Source organism: Mustelus asterias, chromosome 9, assembly GCF_964213995.1.
Source record: "Mustelus asterias chromosome 9, sMusAst1.hap1.1, whole genome shotgun sequence".
In the NCBI taxonomy this organism is placed as follows: Eukaryota; Metazoa; Chordata; class Chondrichthyes; order Carcharhiniformes; family Triakidae; genus Mustelus; species Mustelus asterias.
In genome coordinates, this window is record NC_135809.1 from 79612166 (window position 1) to 79637789 (window position 25624).

The 25624-nt window shown below is 43.6% G+C and overlaps 1 protein-coding gene across 3 annotated transcripts in view; it reads right to left on the reverse strand.

Annotated features, from left to right (window-relative positions):
• Window positions 1–25193, reverse strand: part of arhgap1 (Rho GTPase activating protein 1) — a 46403-nt gene extending 21210 nt beyond the window's left edge. The window contains exons 1-6 of one of the 3 annotated variants that reach the window (XM_078220414.1): window positions 25086–25129; window positions 16755–16844; window positions 11658–11811; window positions 4329–4430; window positions 2006–2093; window positions 71–202 (exon numbers count right to left, since the gene is read on the reverse strand). In XM_078220414.1, the coding sequence (XP_078076540.1) occupies window positions 71–202; window positions 2006–2093; window positions 4329–4430; window positions 11658–11796 (461 nt within the window). In that variant the 5' untranslated portion in view covers window positions 11797–11811; window positions 16755–16844; window positions 25086–25129. Of the gene's footprint in view, window positions 1–70; window positions 203–2005; window positions 2094–4328; window positions 4431–11657; window positions 11812–16754; window positions 16845–25085 lie in introns of all 3 variants that reach the window. The other 2 variants (XM_078220413.1, XM_078220415.1) reach the window with 2 other exon arrangements.
• Window positions 25194–25624: the final 431 nt, after the last annotated feature.

The following is a 25624-nucleotide window of genomic DNA, read 5'->3' on the forward strand; positions in this document are numbered from 1 at the left end:
AGAATAGGGGAGAACCAATTTCACATGACTGAAATGTATAAAAGCCTAACCAAGGCACAGAGACACTTACTTCCTGTCAAACTCCTTGTAGGCTTCCACTAACCAAGCAAATGAAGGTTTATTTTGACTGTTGAGTCCATAGTGAAAGTATACAACGGAGTAATCGCTCTCCACGTATTTGTCCAGCGTGTGCTTCAGGTATCTAGTGTAGGGGAGAGAGAAGCAGACTCAAAACTGTCAAAACCTTAATACTGCAAGCAGGAACCCCATTGATAAAATGGCAGACATTATTCATGTAATTAAACTGAAGATTCAGATAAATACAACACATTAACACAAGAAAGAGTAAAGCATGCGGCCTATCAAGCCTGCTCCACCACTCAACATGATCATGGTTGATCACTAACCTCTTTTTTTTAAACCTGTTCCCCATATACCTTGATTCCCCAAGACGTCAAATATCTGTCTATAAATATACTTAGGCCAGAATTTAACTTTGCTCAGATAGGTGTGTGCCTGCCCAGCATGCATGTAAAATCACCAAAAGATGTTGGTTGCTTGTCCCAATGTCCCTTGATTACCCTCTGTAACGTGTGTCTTTTATTGATAGAAAATATTTGTTTAATGTCTCTGTCATTTAGACACAGATGGTCACCATAGCAGTGAGTGGAATTCTCATTTACTGGCTAGATTGAAGGTCCTACAATTAACAATGGTTTCAAGATCATAATTAGACTTTTAATTCCAGAATTTTTTTTTTTATATTGAATTAAAATTTCACTATCTGCCATGGTGGGATTCAAACTCCAGGTCCCCAGAGCATTATCCTGGGGCTCTGGATTACTAGACCAAGTGACAATATCACTACACTCACTCTCCTTAATACCAACAATCTGCACTCAAATGAACAGTCCCCAGTATGATCAATGTTTCAATAAGAAACAAAATTCAGGAGCAGTTTGCCCACATCCGAATTCAGTTCAAACAGAAAGATGAATGTGGTTATGATGATGCAGTGTCACGGGATCAAAATAGCTCATCAGCACAATTGGGTTAACCCTCACAGTAAGTCTAGCAACTGACACAGGAAGTACTGGCAAAAGCTAACCTTTGAGAATTGAAGATAGAGCATCCATCTGACTGCCTGGACAATAATGATTGGGGCTTCTTATTTGAGCCACTACCTGCCCACATGCCAATTACTCCAGCGGGAATTCTCAAAGGAATTCCAACTCCTCTCCTCAAAATAATCAGGCAACCAGGAAGGAATCAGGGAAGCCAGCTATGAGCAAACTAGCTGCTGACTCAGGTTCAGTTCAATAATGCACACTCACTGATTAGTCAAAGCACTGGATTACTGGGCAGGTCAGCACAACAATATCAAATCCACCACATTGCCACAAGTTCAACTTTGTGAGGCAGTCAATTTTGTAACACTGCTCACTCCTCTTCCCCGCAGGCTCTCCTCGCTGTTGACTTATGATAGAGGCTGAGTAACACACACGCACTCAAGCAGCCATTATGTACAGGTGAACCCAAGGCAGGTGAGGTGTGAGCCACAGTTAAAGTTATCCAAGTCTGTACATTCTTCAGTGGGCAGCAAACAACAGCAAGAATGCTGCCAAGATATTGTGCTGGGTTTGTTCTATATTACTGCATATGTGTGGGTAAAGTCCATTTTGAAGCTCTTCCAACAATAAGTTTCATTAAAGTTGAATTTGATCTGAAAATTCTACTTGTTCCTGAACATAATGCTCTCTGAAAGGAACTGGCCGTGACTTGCACTAATCCATGCACAAATTCAGCTTTATATCCAGGTGCTTGGCCATACGGAGAGCCGACTAGGTTGTCATCAGATGAAGAATGCTCTACCTCCCGATACCTTAGGTGTCAAACTGCACCTTGTGCTTTCAACAAAATAAGGAGAGAGAAAAATCAAGATGCACTTAAAGGAAGTGGAGTTTTACAAGACTAAAGCACAAGGCATATCGATTGGCAAACTCACTTAAGCAGCAGGGAGTGGTCCAACTGGTAACTGGGAGGCATCCGACAGGCGCTGAACACTATCACCTTCCTGCCAAAGTTATCATCCCCTGTAGGAATAGACAGGATGAGTCAGTTTATTTAACACAAACCAGTGCTTTCTCCTGCAAACCAGTCAGAACTAAAGCACTGGTCCTTCCACAGGAAAGTGAACCTTTCAAATCACACATCAAAACAGAAAATTCTGGAAATATGCAGCTCTATGGATTAGTTTTCCTTTTTATCTCACACTCAATCATCAAAAGAATTTCTTAATGCTTTGGTTAATCTATAAAGCTGTCAAAATCAAAAGACCAACTCCCATCTCGATGTCCTAGTATTCTGATTCCATCCATGTGCTGTGACCTTCTCCACACACAGATACACATCCCATCAGCTCTCCAGTACTGTAATGCCTCGAGATGCTGCTGCTCCACTGCCACAACTATAGAGGCATTAACAAGCATGCTTGCTTGTGGAAAACAGTGCAAAGGAGCAATGGAAAATTGTTTCGTTTTGAAGTGGGGAATAAACCTTGATGTCAACAAATACATGGATGGGACAGAGTAGTTAAGGCAATGATACAGTTATGGGGAAGCAAGCTAAGCGGGGAGTGGGTGGGGAAAGAGGGGTATAGAAGGATATATTGATGGGGTTAAATGAAATAGGCTTGGAGGAAGCTTCTGTACAGCATTACAGACCAACTAGACCCAATGGTTGTTTTATGCCCTGTACAATCCTGTGTAACTATTTCCCCCCATACAAAACCAAAAGAAATGCAATATACTGATTTGACACAAGCACTTCAGCAAATTACTGATCAGTTCCACAACACTTCCTCAATGAAAGAAGTAATGTTTTCATGAACTTTGAAAAATATAAAAATGCTGTGTATCGAGGACTCTTGTGGTACAAAAACGGACAGAAAAGAGAACAGTGCTCTTACAGCATCAGTCAGGCGCAACACACTGAACCACAAAGGGCAAGACTCAGCCTGCTCCTCATCACATGGTGAAAGGTTGGTGTGACCGAATAGGAGACAATGTGTAAACAACATCAAATGAATAGAAACTTTACCAGTGCAGATTCCTCCGAGTGGTAGCATTCCAATTAAATGAGAAAGGTTTGAATCTCACACCAAATATTACTGGCGATAGTAGCCCAGTCTAGCTCTGAGTTCTGGGGCAATACCTAGTGAGCTACCAGCATCCAGTGAGTCAGAGTGTGACCCACTCCTTTCAATGTATGGGTTCAGAGTCAATCAAACCCTTCTTCCAAAAAGGACAAACCGTAGATAGCTACTGCTGTGGAGGCAACGTTCACGTCACACTCTATCAAACTGCTCATCAAAGTCCAAATCCTTTCATGACTTCACATTCTACAAAAGGAGAAGCATGAAGACATGGGAACAACCACAATTTAGTTAGGAGACACTACAGACATGGTGATAGTTTCTGCCTGCATGAAACACCTCACTAACCAAATAAATATTTGGAGAGTGGTAATTGGTTTAAGAGCAAGACGACAGATTTCCACATCCTCCATCCTGGCCACACTCAGGGATAAATTGGAACACCAGCAGAGGGCGAGGGGGTGATCCACTAAGAAGGCTATAAAGTTTTCAGAGTGGATAGAGAGCGAGAGCATTTCCCCTTGCAAGGAAAGCATAACTAGAGGCAATCAGCGTAAGGGCAGCACAGTGGTTAGCACTGCTGCCTCACAGCTCCAGGGACCCGGGTTCAATTCTGGTTTGGGTCACTGTGTGTGTGTGGAGTTTTCACGTTCTCCCCGTGTCTGCGTGGATTTCTTCCAGGTGCGCCGGTTTCCTTCCACTTGCAAAGATGTGCAAGTTAGGTGGATTGGCCATGCTAAATTGCCCCTTAGTGTCCAAAAATGTGTAGGTTAGATGGATTAGTCATGGTAAGTGTGGAGTTACAGGGGACAGGATGGGCCTGGGTAAGAGAGTCAGAGCAGATTCAATGGCCCAATAGCCTCTTCTGTAGTGTAGGGATTCGATATTCTGATGAGACAGTCAACAAGAAATCCATCAGGGAATTTAAAATCTGTTTAAGGGGAAGCAGAGGGAAGAGGTAACTTTAAGAATTCATTTTCCATGAATAGAAACAACTGGAGTAAGAGCTCATAGAAAATAATATTCCTTCATTTTAATACTACAGACCTGACAGGCACAAGGAGCTATCTCAAAAATGTTTCATTTGGAGTGGTTCTTTTTCTTATCCCCCTCCCTAATTCTATTCTGAACAACTAGATGGTAATTACAGTTCAGGATTATTTTATAGGCCTACCTGCTACCTCCACAATTTGGCGTCTTGCAATGTCATAGTATGGATCATCCCACTTCAAATTAGCAGGAGGATCAACAATTTCAGGTGAGTACTCTTCTTTACCTGGTTAAAATGAAAAAAAAACAGTTAATGTCCATACATGCTAATCAAATTTCTGTCTGCTTAATTTTCCACTCCCCCTTCCCCCCCCCAACATTAATATACACAGGGGGCGTGTTTTCTTAGGATGTCTTAGAGGATGGCTTCTATATGGAGCAAAGTGTAGGTAGGGTGAATACAACTATCATTTAAAAAGCTAAAAACATCAATAGTAAGTGTTTCTGGAGAGTCCCTTGGTTTTTTCCCCCCTCGATATTCATTTCTTTGAAGTTTGAACTTAAAAGATAGAAAATGTGTCTTAGATGTTTTGGGTCAGACCTCCCAATGCCTACAGAAGCGCAAGTTGACGGGTCTGCCACTGTTGTCCTTTGGGACTCAGAGGTCTTGGCATTTGTACAAGGACTGTAATTGCCTGGATGTTTAAACTTCCAACATGACGAATTTCACTACCCGGGACACTGAATAGATCTCAAGTTGGGAGACTTGGGCTAGATACCTATCCTTGAATTGTTACACTGTTTAATCTTTGATATACTTGATGGTTAACAGTGTAACTCAGCCACCACACACATCTCCCTATACAGCCAACCAAACCCCCAACCTAACTGCCGACCCTACCCAACCGACCCTGCCACTGCCCGATTCCACCCATCCAACCGCAACTGATATTTTGCCCAACGCCATTAGTTTGTCAGCTGATAAAAGGACAATATCTGTACCTTCTTTATCAGCAAGTACATGCGGACCATTTCTCAGTATGCAGCAGTATGATTCTCAATGTAACTCAAGTGTGTCTTTCCTCAGCCTAGAACCGTACTTAATGACTCACCACAAATGATTTCACAATAAACTAGAATATGAACTTTGTAACCTGAGGTATATTTTGATGGGCGCTATTTGAATTTCTTATTTCAAAAGTGGCAGGACAGAGATAGAGAAACACATTCACTCACACACTGAATGGTTATGTTGTTTCTGCAAGAATTTGGAAGCAGCCATTGTTTGAGAGATTTATGGGTCACAGATAAATAAATAAATCTTGCTGCAGATTCTAAAGGAAGAACCAGGGAAAAGAGAAGGGAGATAACCAATTGGATAACTCTTTCAATGAGTTAATAAAGACATGGGCTGAATGGCCACCTGTGCTGTAAAATTCTACAAATGGCTGTTTATAAATTCTTTCGAATAAAGCAAAGCAAGGAGCTGTGATAATCACAGCTGCAGTGGGTTAGTGAAATACAAATTATTTTCAATGAAAAACATTTGCTGTAATCGCTAGACAGAGCTCTCTCAAACTTGTTACCAAACTCTTTTACTGCTAATGTTCAAAGCTAGGGTGACACTGGCGGCAGAGGGGAGGGTTGGGGAGGTCGGGGTGAGCGGAGCCAGGGCTGATGGTGATGAATAAATTATGTAAATACTCATTACAATATATTTCACATGTAATTAACGAGCCCAGGATTGAAGTGTCTAGGCCCGCTAGAGGTTCCCCCCCCCCGCTAGGAGTGTTTCATTCCAGCGGGGTTTACAATAGCTCTCCACGTACAAGGAGCTGGCAGCCAGACACCACTGGAGTGATGGGGCGGGGGGGGTTTGGCATTGGGGCCCCCAGATGGAAGGGGTGAGGAGGAGCTGCTGCCGGGCATTGCAAGCTTGACAGTGCCAGCCTGGTCCCTTGGTCGCCAATGCCCAGCGATCAGGAGGCCAGCAGTGCAGAGTTACCTTACATACGCTGATCTCAGCACTGACAGATCAGCATGTGCACAGTGACCCACTCAGTGCTATGCTGCCGGCCTCTCCAGCGGGAATAGGCACCGCCCACAGCTTTTCAGTGTGATTCACGCTAGTGGACTCTGCAATGCACAGAATGTGGGAGATGTATTTTGAAAAAAAACCTGAATTTGACACTTCGAACTTTTTTGGGAGAATTCCACCCCACATCTTTACTACAAGGCTGATTATTTCACCTCACCAATGGTTCCTAGCTGCAAGTTCTTGCTCGGGTCTACCAAAACTTCATTTAAAAGTGCAGTCAGTGGTGTAAGCCACAGCTTCACTGGCCAGATCAGACATGGTGGGCCGAATGGCCTTTTTCTGCATTAACTTTTCCAGGTTAATTAGCGGAATTTTACGGCCCTGTTGCGACAGAGGCAGGGCCAGAAAATGGAGCGAGCTGTTCAAAAGTCCATCTTTGGCGGGACTGGAAGATTCCCCTGGTGGGAGGGGCCGTAAAATTCCACTCAAGCTGGCTGTATGGGACATGGTGGATGTGCTTTTGGTCTTCTGCATTAACATTCATATTGAGTGTAAATATCAGGACAGCAAGTTCTAAAAAATAACTCCCAATCCTTACTGTCCTCCAGGTGACATTTCTTATTGTCTCTGGGTGCCTGCAGCCTTCAGTGTCCTGAGCTCAGTCAGTACAGGTTTGCAGCTGAATTAATCTGGCTCTCATCCAGTATAACACACATGGGTGATATGCAGGAAACAAAGGTGAGCAGCCCAGATAGTCATCTCTCAAGCCTGCCTGCAGGACGTTCAGGAGCAGCTGGATCAGTTAACGTGAACCTGTGACCTTACATTCAGATGCATGATGCCTCAGTGTTACCCTGAATTGTGTCCTTAGCCCAGTGAGGAACCTGGTTTTCCTGTTATTTTATTAAAGCTACAGTTTGAGTGCCAGGCAATGTAACTTACCTTGCTCAGGAACGTTGAAATGAATGGCTTTGCGTGCCTCCATAGCCACAATCAAGTTATTCCCGGTCAGGTTCCTCAAAACAGCTGATCTTCAGAGGTCTTAATATTGTTTCAAGTACAAAGCTAAAATCTTAATTTTGTTATTGGACTCTCACAAGGCATTGGTTAAGTTAGATTAGATGACTTTCCTTACCTAGTTTCTCCTTAGATATGAAGAATTTGCGCAGGAAGGAGCAACATATACAGTCAAAAGGCATTCTACTGTGAGCAGGCGATAGCTTAGGGTGATTGAGTCAGAATGGGATTGGTCACCAAGACTGACTAACAACCTGAGGAGCCAATCGGGGATGGTTACACACAGGCGATGTCACAATAGATTAAATCCTCCTCTCTGCTCTTCTGAGCCAAAGGCCAAGTGTGTAATCTGGGCTGAGAAATGCTTCAAACAGACTCAATGGGGGATGATATACATTCTGTCAGTTTTACAGGCTGGAATATAACTCAGGAGGGCAAAATTAAAGATCAAATTAAATTTTACAATTTTGACAAATGACATTTGGTCATCCCCAATTCACATGTTAAACAGGTGCAAATAGAAGCATAGAAAATCATAGAAACCCTACAGTGCAGAAAGAGGCCATTCGGCCCATCGAGTCTGCACCGACCACAATCCCACCCAGGCCCTTCCCCCATATCCCTACACATTTACCCGCTAATCCCTCTAACCTACACATCTCAGGACACTAAGGGGCAATTTTAGCATGGCCAATCAACCTAATCCGCACATCTTTAGACTGTGGGAGGAAACCGGAGCACCCGGAGGAAACCCACGCAGACACGAGGAGAATGTGCAAACTCCACACAGACAGTGACTCAAGCTGGGAATCGAACCCAGGTCCCTGGAGCTGTGAAGCAGCAGTGCTAACCACTGTGCTACCGTGCCGGTATTGAAACAATCAAAAAGAATTTCCACTAGGAACCACAATGTCTTCAAACTTTTTAATAAATCAACACCTAAGACTAAGATTAAGAATTGAAGTAAAAAGTGGGTTAAATTGTACAAAAATCTTTGAAGACTTAGGAAATTGCTCCAAAACTCTCAATAACTGTTTGGCAGTTAAGGATTGCTATGTCTGACTGCTGAGAAGGTTGCATCCATAGAATTCATTGCTCCCGATTACAATCTGTACATATTTCCTTTCATTTAATTTGCTTTATCAACTGGTATGCCAGTACGCTTTAACATTCAGACCTTACCCAACACCTTCCGGAGTGTGTATAGGAACACAGGCGGATAGGGGAGAGCTCGCTTCCATGGTATAATGATTCTTTAAACAACATGCCCTGAAACCCTTCAACTTTCTCAGATTATATTTCTCCCTCATTTCATTACTTCCGTTGGACATACAGACTCTTGCTTATAGAACATAGAACATTACAGCGCAGTACAGGCCCTTCGGCCCTCGATGTTGCGCCGACCAGTGGTACCAATCTAAAGCCCCTCTAATCTACACTATTCCAATATCACCCATATGTTTATCCAATAACCACTTGAACGCTCTCAACGCTGACGAGTCCACCACTGCTGGTTATGAACAGCCCCCGATTGTTTTTTTCATTCGTATTGGTGGAACAGCAGTTATAGTTTGATGTTGGGGTTGACAACCCATTCAATAGCTGATACAGTCCGAGTGGTTATGATGCCACCAGGAATGGATCTTAGACAGTTCAGTCTGTGGATGGTGGTGACTTGGATGGCTAGAGTCACAATTTGATTCGTTCTTCACTATCTATCCACATATGTCATAAAGAGGTGGGGCTGTCATCAGTTTGAAGGGTGTAGAGTGTGCAGGGACTGAGATTTCAGAATAGTGCATGAGTTTTGAAGTTCCTTGTCAGTGGGAATGCTTTATTAGTACTCAGCAGATGGCATTCTTTGAGGAGGGTGTTTTGACTGTGGACTTCAGAAGGTTCAATGTGCGAGTGCAGGAAGCCACTCGAGTTGTGTTGGTCTCAACATCCTAGAAATAATCCTCACCACTTCCCATAGGTGGATATCTATCATGTTTGTACGGCGACTCTTGAATCAGGCTGTGCAGAACTCTGCTTTTGGGTGGACCAGGGCGAGAGAAGCAGTGTTTAGCGTGTCGGCTCTGCTCTCTCAGATGGGATCCGCCAGTTTCTGTACGGGATTGCCTTCACTCATTCAAGCTAAAAGATGTTGAAACTTCTACCCTACCCAAAGCAGCTGAGTAACAATCACACCAGCAGCACAGAATCAACGTTGATGCCATCGCTTCACAGCTCCTAATAAACTCAAAGATATTGGCCAACAGGGAAGACTAATAGGGAGATGTTGTCACTGGATTAATAATCCAGAAACCCAGATTAATGCTCTCGGGACAAGGGCTCAAATCCCACAATGGCAGCTGGTGGAATTTAAATTCAATTAATAATTGTGGAATTTTAATGCTAGTCTCAGTAATGGTAACCATGAAACCATTGTCAAATGTAACAACCCATCTGGTTCACTGATGTCCTTTAGTGATTGAAATCTGCCATCCTTACCTGGTTTGGCCTACATGTGATTCCAGACCCACAGCAATGTGCTTAATTCTTAACTGTCCTCGGAAATGGCTTAACAACTGGCTCAATTCAAAGGCAATTAGGGATGGGCAACAAATGCTGATCTTGCCAGAGACACGTACATCACAGGGTTAAAAAAACTCCCATGATTGTTGTGACATCACAAAAATGGTCTATGTTCCTGTGCATGTTTAGGTGTCCAGACCATTGGATGTCTGATAATCTGGTATTAGAATTTAAAAAGAATGAATTGCCAAATAGACATTATTGAGTTAGACTTCACTCGAAATCTTGCCCCAACTGACAACAGCCGGAGGCAAACAAGTGATCGTTACCAAACTTTATCATAAACTACTGAACCTCTCATTTATTGCTGATAAAGTCCATGCATATGAGAGGTTTAAACATGAGGGGGGGAAGTTCTGGATTTGACATACAAGCTGGGACTGTTGAGAGTGGCTGTATGGGTGGTAGGGTTGGTTTCGTGCACTAGCTAAAAGTAAATTATTGTGGATGATGGAATCTGAAATCAAAAGAGCTTTGAGAAAGGGTCATCTGGACTCGAAACGTCAGCTCTTTTCTCTCCTTACAGATGCTGCCAGACCTGCTGAGATGAGCTGTGAATTTAATTTGTTCTGGTTGAACCTGCAAGCCTGGACCTGGGCTAAACGCAAGGCGAGACTGTGGTCCATGTCGGGGTATTTCATCTTGGCAGAAGTTGATGTTAGATTGTGGATCTCAGCAGGTGGTAAATGGGGATGATGGTTTGGACAGTTTGAGGTCAGGCAACAGGTTTAGGGGTGTATATGATGGACATAGTGTTAGTGGTTTCAAAAATCAATAGTTTGAGTGTAACAACCATTTTTGCAGTCTGAATCAATATGTTTCTTAGCATGGTAAACTAACATGGTCAGAGGCCATTTTGAACTAATCTAGAAGACATTTTAAAACTAAACTAGTTACTGCATTATCGAAAACCAGCCAGATTAGTCAAACAAAGAGCTTTAATAGTGAGACAATTAAAGAATAAGTAATCAATAGATATATTAGGAAGACTGGTCATAATCTGTAGCACAAAACTCATAATATTGTTATTACACATAATTAAAAAAACATACACACCAACTTTAAACCATGGGAATTGTAAAATAGTGTCTTCCCAGCCTGTGTGGGAAGATAAAGTGTGCGACTCACAAACATATTATGACCTTGAGCAAGATGCATTAGGTGGATAATGATTAAGGCCTTATTCAGGCTGTCTCATTCTTCAGTTGGGCTTTGTATCAAGACATCAGGAGACGCTAGCAGGTAAGCTAGCTAATTATTGTTCAATACAGGCTAACTCAAGACAAGAGATATAGCTTAAAAGAAGGTATTAGCCTAAGGATAAGACAATATGTGTAAATTGGTAAAATCAATGGGGTTAATTTATTGACAAATTATAGACCAATGAGCTATTTCCAATAATTTGACTAAGGTGGGCTTACACGTATAAAAGTAAAGCTATTTTTGTTAGCATGGTATCCACATTGTGTGTGATCACGTCATGTCTTTGATCAACGGAGGAAAGTTGTGAGAAATCGGTTTCATTGTTAAAGTTAAGCTTTCTTCTCTTGCTGTTGGCTGAAACTTTAAAAAAAAATCTTTTTACCCTGTTACCTTTCTATCATTAATAATTTTTCTGAATTTACTATTTAAAGTGTTAATTTTTGCCGAATGGTTAAGTCTTGGAGAACCTGATAACAATTAGGAATTTATTACAAAAATCAACTTGAGTAGTGTGGGGAGAATGTCCAACTGGCGATTTCTCTCATGCCTTTAGGTCAGTGTGAACGACTCATGATGAGCTCTGGTGGTCGTTAAGAGATCAGTATTGTTACAAGGATGAGAGCTCAGTGTTTAGAGCTTCTGCTCCTATGCAGAAACCCAATCACTGTCATTACTAACCTGACTTTAAGTCACCATCACAATCTGTAGGCCAGGGTTTTTCATCCAGTGGAGAGAGTTTGAGTTGTCCAATTGCATTGGAAGTATCATCTGACACCAAATCATCTTGTAAATCCACCAACAGATCAGTTGTTGCCATGGTTGGTTACTTCACCTAAACAAATTGTAAAGATGGATTATAAAAATGATTTGTTGACCAAATCTGGAAAAAGGCTGTGGTTTTATTGTGTAGTGAGTAACTTAGGCCGAACAGTTTACAAATAACTAGAGTTAAAATGGAAACTGGAATTCTCTCGCCTGAAGGTTAAAGGGCAGTTGGCAGCGGACCGCGAGTTCCCACTTTTGATCACTGGACAAGTCACTCACTTTCTAGCAGAGGGTTAATGAGGGAACATGTTCAGCTGTGGTAACTCTCTCCATTCCTGCAGTCTGTTAACACTTACTTTGCAGAATTGTACATAATCAGCATTTGGATAAGGCAAGTGGAAGATTGGCTGTGTCCACACAGTCATCTGCCAACAAGCTGGATAATCTTCAGGAGACACATGAAGCAGCCAGATCGGGCCTTGCCTAAGAGAAGTAGTAATTTATTGTTATTCTATGGATAGTGAAAGCTAGAAAACCTAGTTGGGACTGTGAATGATATGTTGATTTTGGGCTCTGTGGAGTAGACCTTTCATTGCAGATTTGTGCAGCTCTAAAACAAAAAAGTTTATTGTGGTGAAGTTTTTGCTGAAATGAAAGCTATAGTACAATATTCCTTTAACTGAGATGTTGCATGTCCCTTTGATTTCATACTGGAATACAGTCAGAATAGTGCATGTATCTGTGCCTGCCAAGAAACAGTGAATATAGGAAACAGTAAAGAATAATATTGGCAAACATTGGAAATACAGATTGTCACATTCATAGTCCTGAAATCAAACTCAAGATAAACACCTTTGTGAACAACTGTATATTACAATTGTTAGGGACTGAATCAGAAATTCCAAGGTATATTATGCAGTTAGCCTAGACCTTAACTTTATTTGATTTTGACATTAGGGTGAGCATGAGGTATTTCGCTCCAGGTATGATTCAACTGACCCACTAGGAAGCTTTTATTAAAACAAACTTTATTCAACAACAGTTAAAATAGAACAAAGAATTAGCATAACTTTTACCAATTGAAATACTTAAACATGGCAAGGTATAATTCTTAACAGCTAACTATCTCTATAGTTCCAATTTAAGCACCATCTCCACAGACATAAATCTATCTTCGGAATCAGTTAGCACAGGAACAGACATGCTCACATAGATGTTACATTTTCCAGCCTTTTAACCCCTCCGGACATATCCGAAAGACACTTGTCTTCTGATTCTCATACAGCAGCCTCCAGAGAAAGATCCATCCCCAGACAGCAGAACTTCAGAGAAAGAGACCCATTTTCTGGCAGATCCCAGTCTCCAAATCAAGAGAGAGACCTACAGAGCTTCCTCTCTCTCTAAAGATCCCAAGCAACAACCAAGCTTGTTTCTCTGTGTAAGCCTAGTCCCACACAGTCACATGATTTTTCCTGTCAATCAACCTAATCAAGCCCTACTCTGAAAAACCCTCCAGAGAAAACACAAATAACAAACTGCATCAGTCCAGATTAAAACAAACATTTTAGCAATTCAGATCATGCTGCTGCAGTAACAACAGTGGCTGCCGGTTACAAAGCAGCACCGGTTAATAGAACCAACTGCTAAAACAAATCCTGCACAAGGAACATGACACAAATACATTTCTTAAAGGCACAGTATTGTCACACTGGGTACCAGAAAGTGATATCTCCCTGACTGAGGCAACATCACAACCAAATGTACATGACCATTATTCATATGCACGGCTCAGTGAGCTCCAGGTTATTCGACTATGGCCAGGGCTGTGATGTCTATTGTCCACATACCCACTCTATCTAGCAGGAGCCAGTGGATGATGATTAACAGTGGGGACCCTGACCAAATGTGAACACCAACTACTGTGGCTATTTGTAGCACCCTAACTGAGATCAACTAACTCCGCAACAGACCTGGATCGTTGCTGCCTATGGGGCTCTGGATCAGTCATCCCCAAAAGGAGCCTCAGTTCAACATTTTTATAGCTGCCATTCTGGGAATGTGGGCAACACTCTCTTGTAAAACAGATAACTTGTGATTCTGTAGTGTATGACCTTTGTACACATAGTAATCATTTAAAGATGATGCATTGGATCCAGGTTACATTTTACGCCAGTGTACGGCAACAGGTTGCATATCAATTGGGCTGCGTTTTGAATGTGACAGGGCCTCGTTCACTTAGCCGATTCCTGGGATGACGAGGTTATCCTAGGAAGAAAGGTCAGACCAGCTGGATCTGGACCCACTGGAGTTTAGAAGAATGAGAGATGATCTTACTGAAACATATAAAATCCTGAGGGGACTTGACAGAGTGGATGCCAACATGATGTTTCTCCTTATGGGAGACTGGAACTGGGAGATACCTATTTAAAAATATGGGGTTGCCAATTTAAGAGGGTGATGAGGATAATTTTTTTTGTCTGAGGGTTGAGAGTCTTTAGAACTCTCTTCCCCAGAGAACAGCACTGGAAGGGTCACTAAAAACTATTTTTAAGGCTGAGTTAAATAGATTCTTGACTGATAAAGGAGTCAAAGAATACAGGGGGTAGGAAGGAAATGGAATTGATTGACCATGACCTCACTGAATGACAGAGCAGGCTGGAGGGGCTGAATGGCAGCGGAGAGTATATAGAACAGCAATTTGACTTGCCCAAAACCTGTACTGAGATTGAACAGAAGTATGACACCTCCAAAGGACAGTGGTCATTGGATGAGATAAAGAGGGTCTGGGGGAAGACTACTCGCATGAAGGATACGGAATGCACAAGATGGTCCCTGGCCATCATGGCCCAGATTTGACAACGGAATGAAAGTATAAAGAATCTCAACATGACTGGGACCTGACCAATGCAAAGAACCCACTAAAAGCGGTATAGAAACAGTTGGAAAATAAAAAGCAGGAGTTAGAAAAGTTACAAGCAGAACTTATGGGATTTAAGTCCAAAAACAAAATCCTTAAAGCTGAGAACCGAGATTTAAAGAACCCATCTTGTAAAGAACCAACCCCGTCTAAAGGAGTATGTATGGGGTGAAGGCCAGGTTACCCTAGCATGCAACAGGCAGGAAAGGAACTGTGAGATGCGCATGGGTGCGAGGCTGCCTCAGAAGCAGACTCGGTCATCTAGCAACTCTAGCGAGGGCAGCGACATTGCAGAAGGGACTTTTGACAAGACTCACACTGTTAAAGAAAAAACGGGACAAGTTCAAGTCTGAGACAATGCAGCAGATGGCAAAACCATTAGTGAAAGCCAGTTTGCCTACTACCTACCTCGCGAGGTGGCAGACCCGGAGACAATTGATACGTGGTCTAAAGAATGGCCGCACCCTAAGGGGGCATGAAGACCTGGGGTCAATTAAACTGTCTCAAAGCTATCTACCAACTCCACCCGTGGGACGGAGTTCAGGTTATAACCGTAATGGTGGCCGGACGAGCAGCAAAGCAACTACAACGGGAGGTGGAAACGGCTCTGGGTGCAGGCGAACAACAGCTCGATCAAAATGGGACGCCATCAAACAGTGGCGACAGATATTTGGCACTTCCAAAACAGACTAGGGAAAAATAGCGGCCTGTCAACAGAGAGGTACGGAAGAGGTCTGGGAATATGACAAACGGTTTGGGGCCGTGTGGATGGAACATGCAGAAATAGACAACAACGGACCCAAACAAATGAATGCCAGTACTTTCGGACCCATGAAAGCTGCGTTTGTCGTCAGCCTAAAGCCAGAATTGGCGAAGGTGGTAAAGTTACACTTGCCACAATGGGACAAATTCGGAGCAACATTCAGAATGTTGGTGGCCGGCATTCTACCAAATAGATCAGGACATGAGAGCTAAAGTCCGCACCCTGCAAGCTGGAGGGAAACCAGAGGATTCAGACAGGCCATGCAAATGGAAGTTACCGGGAAAATGCCACTACTGTGGGAAAGGAGGTCACTGGGCAAAAACATGCCACGCCAAGCAGCAGGCTAAAGGACGTCAGGGACAACATCCATCTCAGCGTCAGTCTGAAGATGAAGAACGTTTGGAGAGGTTTAAGCAGCTCACCACAGAGCAACAAGATGTGTTACTAGCCACAGCAAAAAACTAGAAGAGCCTGCCTTCTGATACTAGTGGAGCAGAGGGGAGATGGGATATATGTAATGATGAGGGTGGGCGATCAAGACATACTGTCTCCTGGACAGCGGAGCAGAATTAACCCGTCTACCACTGAAATACAAAAGACATTTCTCCATGGACGGCCGATTGTTAACAACGCAAGGGACAAGCTGAGGTAAAGTAAAACTCCAGCAGACTAAACACACTAGAGTTCACCTCAGTCCTCATGAAGTGACCACTCGAATTTGGGTGGGACCGGTACAACAGTCTTTATTCGGAATGGATGTCCTGATTCAGCTAAACTCCTCTTTAGATTTTAAAGAGGGTAAAGTGACATGGTCTATCAACCCTTTAAGGAAGATTATGGACCCGAGATAAGAATGATTGCGGTCTACTCCAGATGGAGCTAGCCTCATTTATGAGAAAACCACCACCCTGTACCAGACAGTACCCTATCAGCCCACCATCTATCACTGGCATCCTACCAGTTATTCAACAACTGGAGAAACAAAGCGTGTTAATCAACGCGCATGGTTCGTCTAACAGCCCCGTGTGGCCTGTAAAGAAATCAAAATGGAACTTGGCGTTTGACCATTGACTACAGAAAAGCTAGTGTATTGATCAAAAGGCTCTTCTAGTCATGGACCCCTCTGCCTTCTTTAACACCTTAACCCCGGAACATGAGTACTTCTCAGTTATCGACATGGCTAACGGATTTCGGTCAGTGCCACTGGCACCCGAGGTCCAAACAATGGTTTGCCTTTACAGCATACCTAGACCCAGCTACCACAGGGGTTTCACAGTAGCCCTACTGTATTTCACATGGCCTTACAAAGCCACTTGCAAGAACTACCTACATTGGCCTCCACTGTTATCCAATACGTGGACGATATCCTGTTAGCCTCCAACACGGAAGAACAGCACACGCAGGACTTACTCACCTGCATCTGAAAAGACACAAAGCTAGCATCAACAAAGCACAGATAGTCCAAAGAGAGGTTGTGTACCTGGGACAGATGATTTCAGAGGGACAAAGAGGACAATATATCTGCTTGTGATTAAATATTCTGTGATGTGAAGATTCAGATTGGTTCTAGGGGAAAGCACAAAGAAAAATCCCCAAATTTCCAATGGGAAGAGATGAAAAATATTGTTGAACATTATTCTATTTATTTACTCTTTTTAGGCATGACAGTGTATCCTACCATGGTAATGTTGTGGAACAACCATGAAGCTGGGATCTTGCAGATCATCTATTCTCGATGTCAGGGGTCTCCAAACTTTTCAGTACGAGGGCCACATCGTATATTTTACACATTTTCGGGGGCCAAAGAAAGAAAATTAGTTTTATAAATGAACTGGCGATGATTAAGCCCGTGAGATCGAATGAAATTCACTGTTGAAACAACAGGTTTCAGAACGCAAGACATATCCACGTATTTTCCGCACAATGCTTGTTGATGGATAATGCAATACAGAAACATGGGCTTTGAGAATCCACCATAGAACATTACAGCACAGAAACAGGCCTTTTGGCCCTCCATGGCTGCGCCGAACGATTTTTGTGCCTAGTCCCACTGACCTGCACCTGGACCATATCCCTCCACACCCCTCTCATCCATGTACCTGTCCAAGTTTTTCTTAAATGTTAAAAGTGAGCCCGCATTCACCACTTCATCTGGCAGCTCATTCCAAACTCCCACAACTCTCTGTGTGAAGAAGCCCCCCCTAATATTCCCTTTAAACTTTTCTCCCCTCACCCTTAACCCATGTCCTCTAGTTTTTTTCTCCCCTAGCCTCAGTGGAAAAAGCCTGCTTGCATTCACTCTATCTATACCCATCATAATTTTATACACCTCTATCAAATCTCCCCTCAATCTTCTACGCTCCGGGGAATAAAGTCCTAACCTATTCAACCTTTCTCTGTAACTCAGCTTCTCAAGTCCCGGCAACATCCTTGTAAACCTTCTCTGCACTCTTTCAACCTTATTAATATCCTTCCTGTAATTAGGTGACCAAAACTGCACACAATACTCTAAATTCAGCCTCACCAATGTCTTACACAACCTCACCATAACATTCCAACTCCTATACTCAATACTTTGATTTATAAAGGCCAATGTACCAAAAGCACTCTTTACGACCCTATCTACCTGTGACGCCACTTTTAGGGAATTATGTATCTGTATTCCCAGATCCCTCTGTTCTACTGCACTCTTCAGTGTCCTACCATTTACCTTGTATGTTCTACCTTGGTTTGTCCTTCCAAAGTGCAATACCTCACACTTGTCTGCATTAAACTCCATCTGCCATTTTTCAGCCCATTTTTCTAGCTGGTCCAAATCCCCCTGCAAGCTTTGAAAACCTTCCTCACTGTCCACTCCACCTCCAATCTTTGTGTCATCAGCAAATTTGCTGATCCAATTTACCACATTATCATCCAGATCATTGATATAGATGACAAACAACAATGGACCCAACACCGATCCCTGCGGCACACCACTAGTCACAGGCCTCCACTCAGAGAAGCAATCCTCCACTACCACTCTCTGGCTTCTTCCATTGAGCCAATGTCTAATCCAATTTACTACCTCTCCATGTATACCTAGCGACTGAACCTTCCTAACTAACCTCCCATGCAGCACCTTGTCAAAGGCCTTACTGAAGTCCATGTTGACAACATCCACTGCCTTCCCTTCATCCACTTTCCTGGTAACCTCCTCGAAAAACTCTAATAGATTGGTTAAACATGACCTACCACGCACAAAGCCATGTTGACTCTCCCTAACAAGTCCCTGTCTCTCCAAATATTTGTAGATCCTATCTCTTAATACTCCTTCCAATAATTTACCTACTACTGACGTCAAACTTACCAGCCTATAATTTCCCGCATTACTTTTTGAGCCTTTTTAAAACAACAGAACAACATGAGTTATCCTCCAATCATCTGGCACCTCACCCGTGGATACCGACATTTTAAATATATCTGCCAGGGCCCCTGCAATTTCAACACTAGTCTCCTTCAAGGTCCGAGGGAATACCCTGTCCGGTCCTGGGGATTTATCTGCTCTGATTTGCCTCAAGACAGCAAGCACCTCCTCCCCTTTAATCTGTATAGGTTCCATGACCTCCCTACTTGTTTGCCTCATTTCCATAGACTCCATGCCAGTTTCCTTAGTAAATACAGATGCAAAAAACCCATTTAATATCTCCCCCATTTCTTTTGGTTCCATAAATAGCTGACCACTCTGATCTTCAAGAGGACCAATTTTATCCCTTACTATCCTTTTGCTCCTAATATACCTGTAGAAACTCTTAGGATTATCCTTCACCTTGTCTGCCAAAGCAACCTCATGTCTTCTTTTAGCCCTCCTGATTTCTTTCTTAAGTAGTTTCTTGCACTTTTTATACTCCACAAGCATCTTATTTGCTCCCTGTTGCCTATGCATGTCATACATCTCTCTCTCCTTCTTTATCAGAGTTCCAATATCCCTCGAGAACCAAGCTTCCTTATTCTTATTCACTTTGCCTTTAATCCTGACAGGAACATACAAACTCTGCACTCTCAAAATTTCTCCTTTGAAGGCCTCCCACTTACCATTCACATCCTTGCCAGAGAACAGCCTGTCCCAATCCACGCTTTTTAGATCCTTTCTCATTTCTTCAAATTTGGCCTTTTTCCAGTTTAGAACCTCAACCCGAGGACCAGATCTATCTTTATCCATGATCAAGTTGAAACTAATGGCGTTATGATCACTGGAACCAAAGTGTTCCCCTACACACACTTCCGTCACTTGTCCTAACTCATTTCCTAAGAGGAGATCTAATATTGCATCCTCTCTAGTTGGTACCTCTATATATTGATTTAGAAAATTTTCCTGAACACATTTTACAAACTCTAACCTGTCTAGACCTTTAACAGTATGGGAGTCCCAATCTATATGTGGAAAATTAAAATCCCCTACTATCACAACTTTGTTTCCTGCAGTTGTCTGCTATCTCTCTGCAGATTTGCTCCTCCAATTCTCGCTAACTATTGGGTAGTCTATAATATATGACCGCATTAATGTGGTCATACCTTTCCTGTTTCTCAGCTCCACCCATATGGCCTCGGTAGACAAGCCCTCTAATCTGTCCTGCCTGAGCACTGCTGCAACATTTTCCCTGACTAGCAATGCCACCCCCCCACCCTTCATCCCTCTGCCTCTATCACGTCTGAAACATCGGAATCCTGGAACATTGAGCTGCCAGTCCTGCCCCTCCTGTAGCCAAGTTTCACTAATGGCTATAATGTCATAATTCCATGTGTCAATCCACACCCTCAGCTCGTCTGCCTTCCCCACAATATTCCTGGCATTGAAATAGACACATCTCAGAAGATTACCACCACACACAACCCTTCTTTTTGTGATTTTGCATGAACTATTATCATTTATTTTCACCCCCACTCCACTATCTGCTCTGGCACTCTGGTTCCCATCCCCCTGCAAATCTAGTTTAAACCCTCCCCAATAACACTAGCAAACCTCCCTGCAAGTATATTGGCCCCCTTGTAGTTCAGGTGTAACCCGTCTCTCTTGTACAGGTCCCACCTGCCCCAGAAGAGGTCCCAATGATCTAGAAATCTGAAACCCTGCCCCCTACACCAGTTCCTCAGCTACGTGTTCATCCGCCCGAGCATCCTACTCTTACCCTCACTGGCACGTGGCACAGGGAGCAATCCTGAGATTACTACCCTCGGGGTCCTGCTTTTTAACTTCCTACCGAGCTCTCTATACTCACTCTTCAGGACCTCCTCACTCTTCCTTCCTACGTCATTGGTACCGATGTGTACCATGACATCTGACTGATCACCCTCCCACTTCAGAACGCTGTGCACGCGATCAGAGACATCCCTGACCCTGGCACCCGGGAGGCAACAAACCATCTGGGAATCTCTGTCACGACCACAGAACCTCACAAGCTTTTGTGATTTGTCCAACCAAACCTTTCTTCACCCCAGACATGTTCTTTCCTCCATCAATTGTCACGCATTGCAGTTTATTCCACTCCAGGTTATATTCTAACACAGTTTTTTGCAATTCTTTGAAGATGTCTTCTCCAGTTACTGTGCTGTGCATGCTATGCACTGATGCTAATTCTTGTGTCACATTAAATTCACTGTCGACGCCACGGATGAACGCTAGGAGTTGTGATGTGTCACACACATCAGTCGATTCATCAAGTGCAAGAGAATACAACTGAAAATTTCTTGCTTTGTCAGCAATTTGATGAAATATATTGCTTCCTATATCCTCAATTCTACGAGCAACCGTATTTGGCGCAAGACTGATGATTTTTCAACAGATTTGCTTTTTCTGGGCATAACTCTTCCACTGCTTCCACTGTACACTCTTTGATGAGATCTCCATCGGTGAATGGCTTTCCTCTTTTAGCCAACACATAGCTAGTTTGTAACTGGCCCTGGTTAAAGCTTCATTTTCAGTTATCTTCTGCGTAAAAAAAGCTTGTTGGGAAAGCAACCTGCGTTGCTTTGATTCAAATTTTTCTGAACGCTGTGTTCCTGTGAATTGGGAATAACTTGGTTCATGTTTGGTCTCATAGTGCCGACGTACATTGTACTCCTTCAAAACTGCAACAGTTTTGTTGCATATGACACACAAGGCTTTATCACCTGCTTGTACAAAGAAGTACTTTACACCCCATTCTTCATTAAACAGGCAGCATTCACTGTCCACTTTCCTTCCATAACTGAATTGGTCTGAATTGCCGCCATCATTGTCATTGTCCTCGCTCATTTCAGACAGATGGAGCTTACGGATTGGATAAAGCAGCTGTCACTCAGTCAATGCAGAGCGGCAATTGGATAACAGATGTCTCAATTGCTGATTCGTTTAATGAATTGTCAGTCACAGGACGGCAGCTCTGATTGAACAATAGGCCGGTAAAGAGGGCGGGGATTCCCATGTGTCCATCAGACACCGCACGGAGCGGCAGCAAACGTCCGGCCTGTGGCTTCCGTCCCCACGTCCAGATCCTGAGTCAGTGGCGGGGTTCCGGACACGGGAGTGTTTTCGGCAGTGGGAATCCCGTCCTGTGCCACTGGCTGCGGGCCACTGTTTGGAGATCCCTGCTCTATGAAATCAACAATCCCACCACAGACAAATGGTTGGAACAGGCCAGTCTCTAATTTAGTGCATGTAGCAGTCAGAATAGAATACATATTTAGCAAGTATAGTTTAATTGATCTAGATTATGAGAAGGATATAGAGGCACTGGGAATACTATAAAGGATTTACTGGAATAATACCAGAACTTCACTTAGGAACAGAGGAATGAAGTCATTGGAGCCAGCTCCACCATTCAATAAGATCATGGCTGATCTGGCTGTAGTCTCAACTCCACTTTGCCCTCTGTCCGGCATATCCCTCATCTCCTTTGTCTGTAACACATCTATCTAATTCTGCCTCAAATAAATTCAGCCTCCATTGCATTCCAAGGAAGAGGATTCCATGGACTAACTACCCTCAGGAGGGAAAACATTCTTCTCATCTACATCTTAAAAGGGAGACTTGTAATTCAAAACCTGTGTCACCTAGTTCTAGATTCTCCCACAAATGGAAACATCTTCCTGGTATCCTGTCAAGTCTCTTCAGAATCTTATATGTTTCAATAAGATCACCCCTCGTTCTTTTAAACTCTAATGGGCACAGGTACGATTGAAACTTTTTTCATAAGCTAAGCCCCACAGCTTCTGTAAGTCTGAAGTGCCGGACAGGGAAGCAGTGACCTCCTGCCACCTTCTCAGCTCCCCTGGGCTTCTGAGCCCAAATTGCTTGGAGCCTGCTAATAGCTTTCAGGACGACTCTCACACAAGATCCAAACAGTAACTGACACCCTCTCCTTGCAAACACACAGATAAATTGAAACCCAACAAACATTCTTAAGCTCCGACCATCCTCATGACAACATAGCCTTTCAGGGTTCACTGAATGCTTTTAAACTAATTTAGCTTTAAGTTCCAAACTAACTTCTAACTTGCATTAAAAACATCAAAATTCAATTTGCCTTCTCAATCACTTGCTGTACCTGCGTACTAACTACGTATCAGGACAACCAGATCCCTCTGTACCAAGTTCTACAATCTCTCTCTTTTTAAATAGCACACTGCTTTTTTATTCTTCGTGCTAAAGTGGGATTGCAAAATCTCACTAACTGTTCTGTCTGGAGACAATACACATCTCTTTAACCTGTGCTTAATGCTCTCTCCACTCACATTGTCTGTACTTTTAAGACTTGATTACCTGTAAAGACTCGCATTCCAACCATTATTTTGTAAATTGAGTTTGTGTCTTTATATGCCCCGTTTGTGAACAGAACTCCCACTTACCTGACGAAGGAGCAGCGCTCCGAAAGCTAGTGGCTTGTGCTACCAAATAAACCTGTTGGACTTTAACCTGGTGTTGTGAGGCTTCTTACAATAAATGCTGGCCAGCCAGTGACACCCACGTCCCATAAAATGAATTAAAGTGGAAGTTTGCAGGTTCACTTTAGCTAGATCTGTTTTCATAACCTCGTGGATGCCCTTATTTAAGTTTAAAATACTAGTTTTGGATGCACTCTTCTCTCCCAAACTGAATGCTGCCAGGCTTGAAAATTGCAGCTATGAGGAAAGATTAGGTAGACCAGAGTTGTTTTCCTTAGAACAGAGGAGGCTGAGAGGTGACCTAATTGAGGTGCACACAATTATGAGGGGCTTAGACAGGGCAGACAGCAAAGACCAGTTTCCCCCAGCTTAGGGGTGAATTTCCAGGGAGAGGACAATCACTTTAAAATATAAGATAATCGGTAGAAGGCTTAGAGGGGTTGTGAAGGTTGCCATTTAGAAGGAGGGATGATCTCTTTGAAAATACATGATTCTGAAGGAGCTTGACGGGGAGGACAGAAAGGTTGTTTATATCCCCCAGCTGGTGAATTGAGCACACAGCCTCAGGATAAAGTTGATAATTTCAGACTGAAATTAGGAGGAATTCCATCACCCAAGGTTGTGAATCTTTGGAAATCTCTACCCCAGTGGATTGTGGATGCTCTATCACTGAATATATTTAAGGTAGAGAAAGACTAATTTTTTTGGTCTCTCTGGAAATAAAAGGAGTAAGAAGTTTAACAACACCAGGTTAAAGTCACAAAAGCCACACAAGCTTTCGAAGCTCTAAGCCCCTTCTTCACCTGAAGAAGGGGCTTAGAGCTTCGAAAACTTGTGTGGCTTTTGCTACCAAATAAACCTGTTGGACTTTAACCTGGTGTTGTTAAACTTCTTACTGTGTTTACCCCAGTCCAACGCCGGCATCTCCACTTCAGAAATAAAAGGATACAGGGAGCATATTGAATGGCAGAGCAGTGTCAGTGGGCTGGTGAGGTCCACTCCTGCTCCTATTTCTTTTGTGTTTATATGAATAAGACTAGGTGCAAGTTAGACGATGAGCAGCAGAATTTTTCATGAACTCACACTTTATGAAGGATGAAAAAATGGATGGTCAGACATGAGAACGGATGAGCCTAGAGGGTTTCAGCAGCAGGTGCACAGAGGTCAGGGAAGAGATGGGGCAGAAGGCAGCAGTCTCTGTGATGGAGACAATAGGTGGACAGATATGATCCCAAGAGTGTGAATGAGCTGGTTCAGCCTGAAATAGTTGCTGGGGAGAGGGAGGGAGTCAGTGGCTTGAGAACAGAATTTGGGCAGGGTAGGAGGGGGCAGGGGTCTTGAAGATAATGGCATTGGTCTTTTTCATGTTTAGTTGAAGGAAATTTCTGCTTGTTCAGTGCTGGATTCTGGATAAGCAATCTGATTGACAGGAGGGGATGTGGAAAGGGGGTGGTGAGGTAGCTGCCGTACTGGAAAGTAAACAACTCCTGTTAACAGATTGACCTCAAATGTTATTATTGAACAAATCGGAATCGTGGCTTTTTGATATAATCCTGCTGCATGAGCTTTGATCAGAGTGCACTGTTTATCCAACAGCCTCTCACACACACGGTGTTACACAGCGGGGGAAAGGGCCACAGTCCATTAGCCTGGGCCACATCCTTCCCCCGTCCAGTCCCGGACCAGCCGTCCGCCCTCCCGCTCCCGCCGCTGCTCTGGTTCCCGGTCCCTCTCTCCCGGTCCCTCTCTCCCGGTCTCTCACCTCCTCTCGCTCCCGGAGCCGCTCTTGATGTTTTGATGATCTCACCTCCAACCGGAACAAACTCAAAACCACAACCACCACTTCCGGTCCCTGCCTCAGGAACCGGAATACTCCCTTTAACCCAGGACTGCTGGTCCGTCTGCCATTACATTCCCTCCACCGCTCGCAACCCGTTTCCGGTCCGTCTGCCATTACATTCCCTCCACCGCTCGCAACCCGTTTCCGGTCCGTCTGCCATTACATTTCCTCCACCGCTCGCAACCCGTTTCCGGTCCGTCTGCCATTACATTCCCTCCACCGCTCGCAACCCGTTTCCGGTCCGTCTGCCATTACATTCCCTCCACCCCTCACAAACCATTTCCGGTCCGTCCGCGCTTCGTCTCCCAGCATCCACAAACCATTTCCGGTCCGCCTGCCATTACATTCCCTCCACACACCCCCCACAAACCATTTCCGGTCCGTCTGCCATTACATTCCCTCCACCGCTCACAATCACCATTTCCGGTCCGTCTGCCATTAGTGCTGATATTGAAATGGAG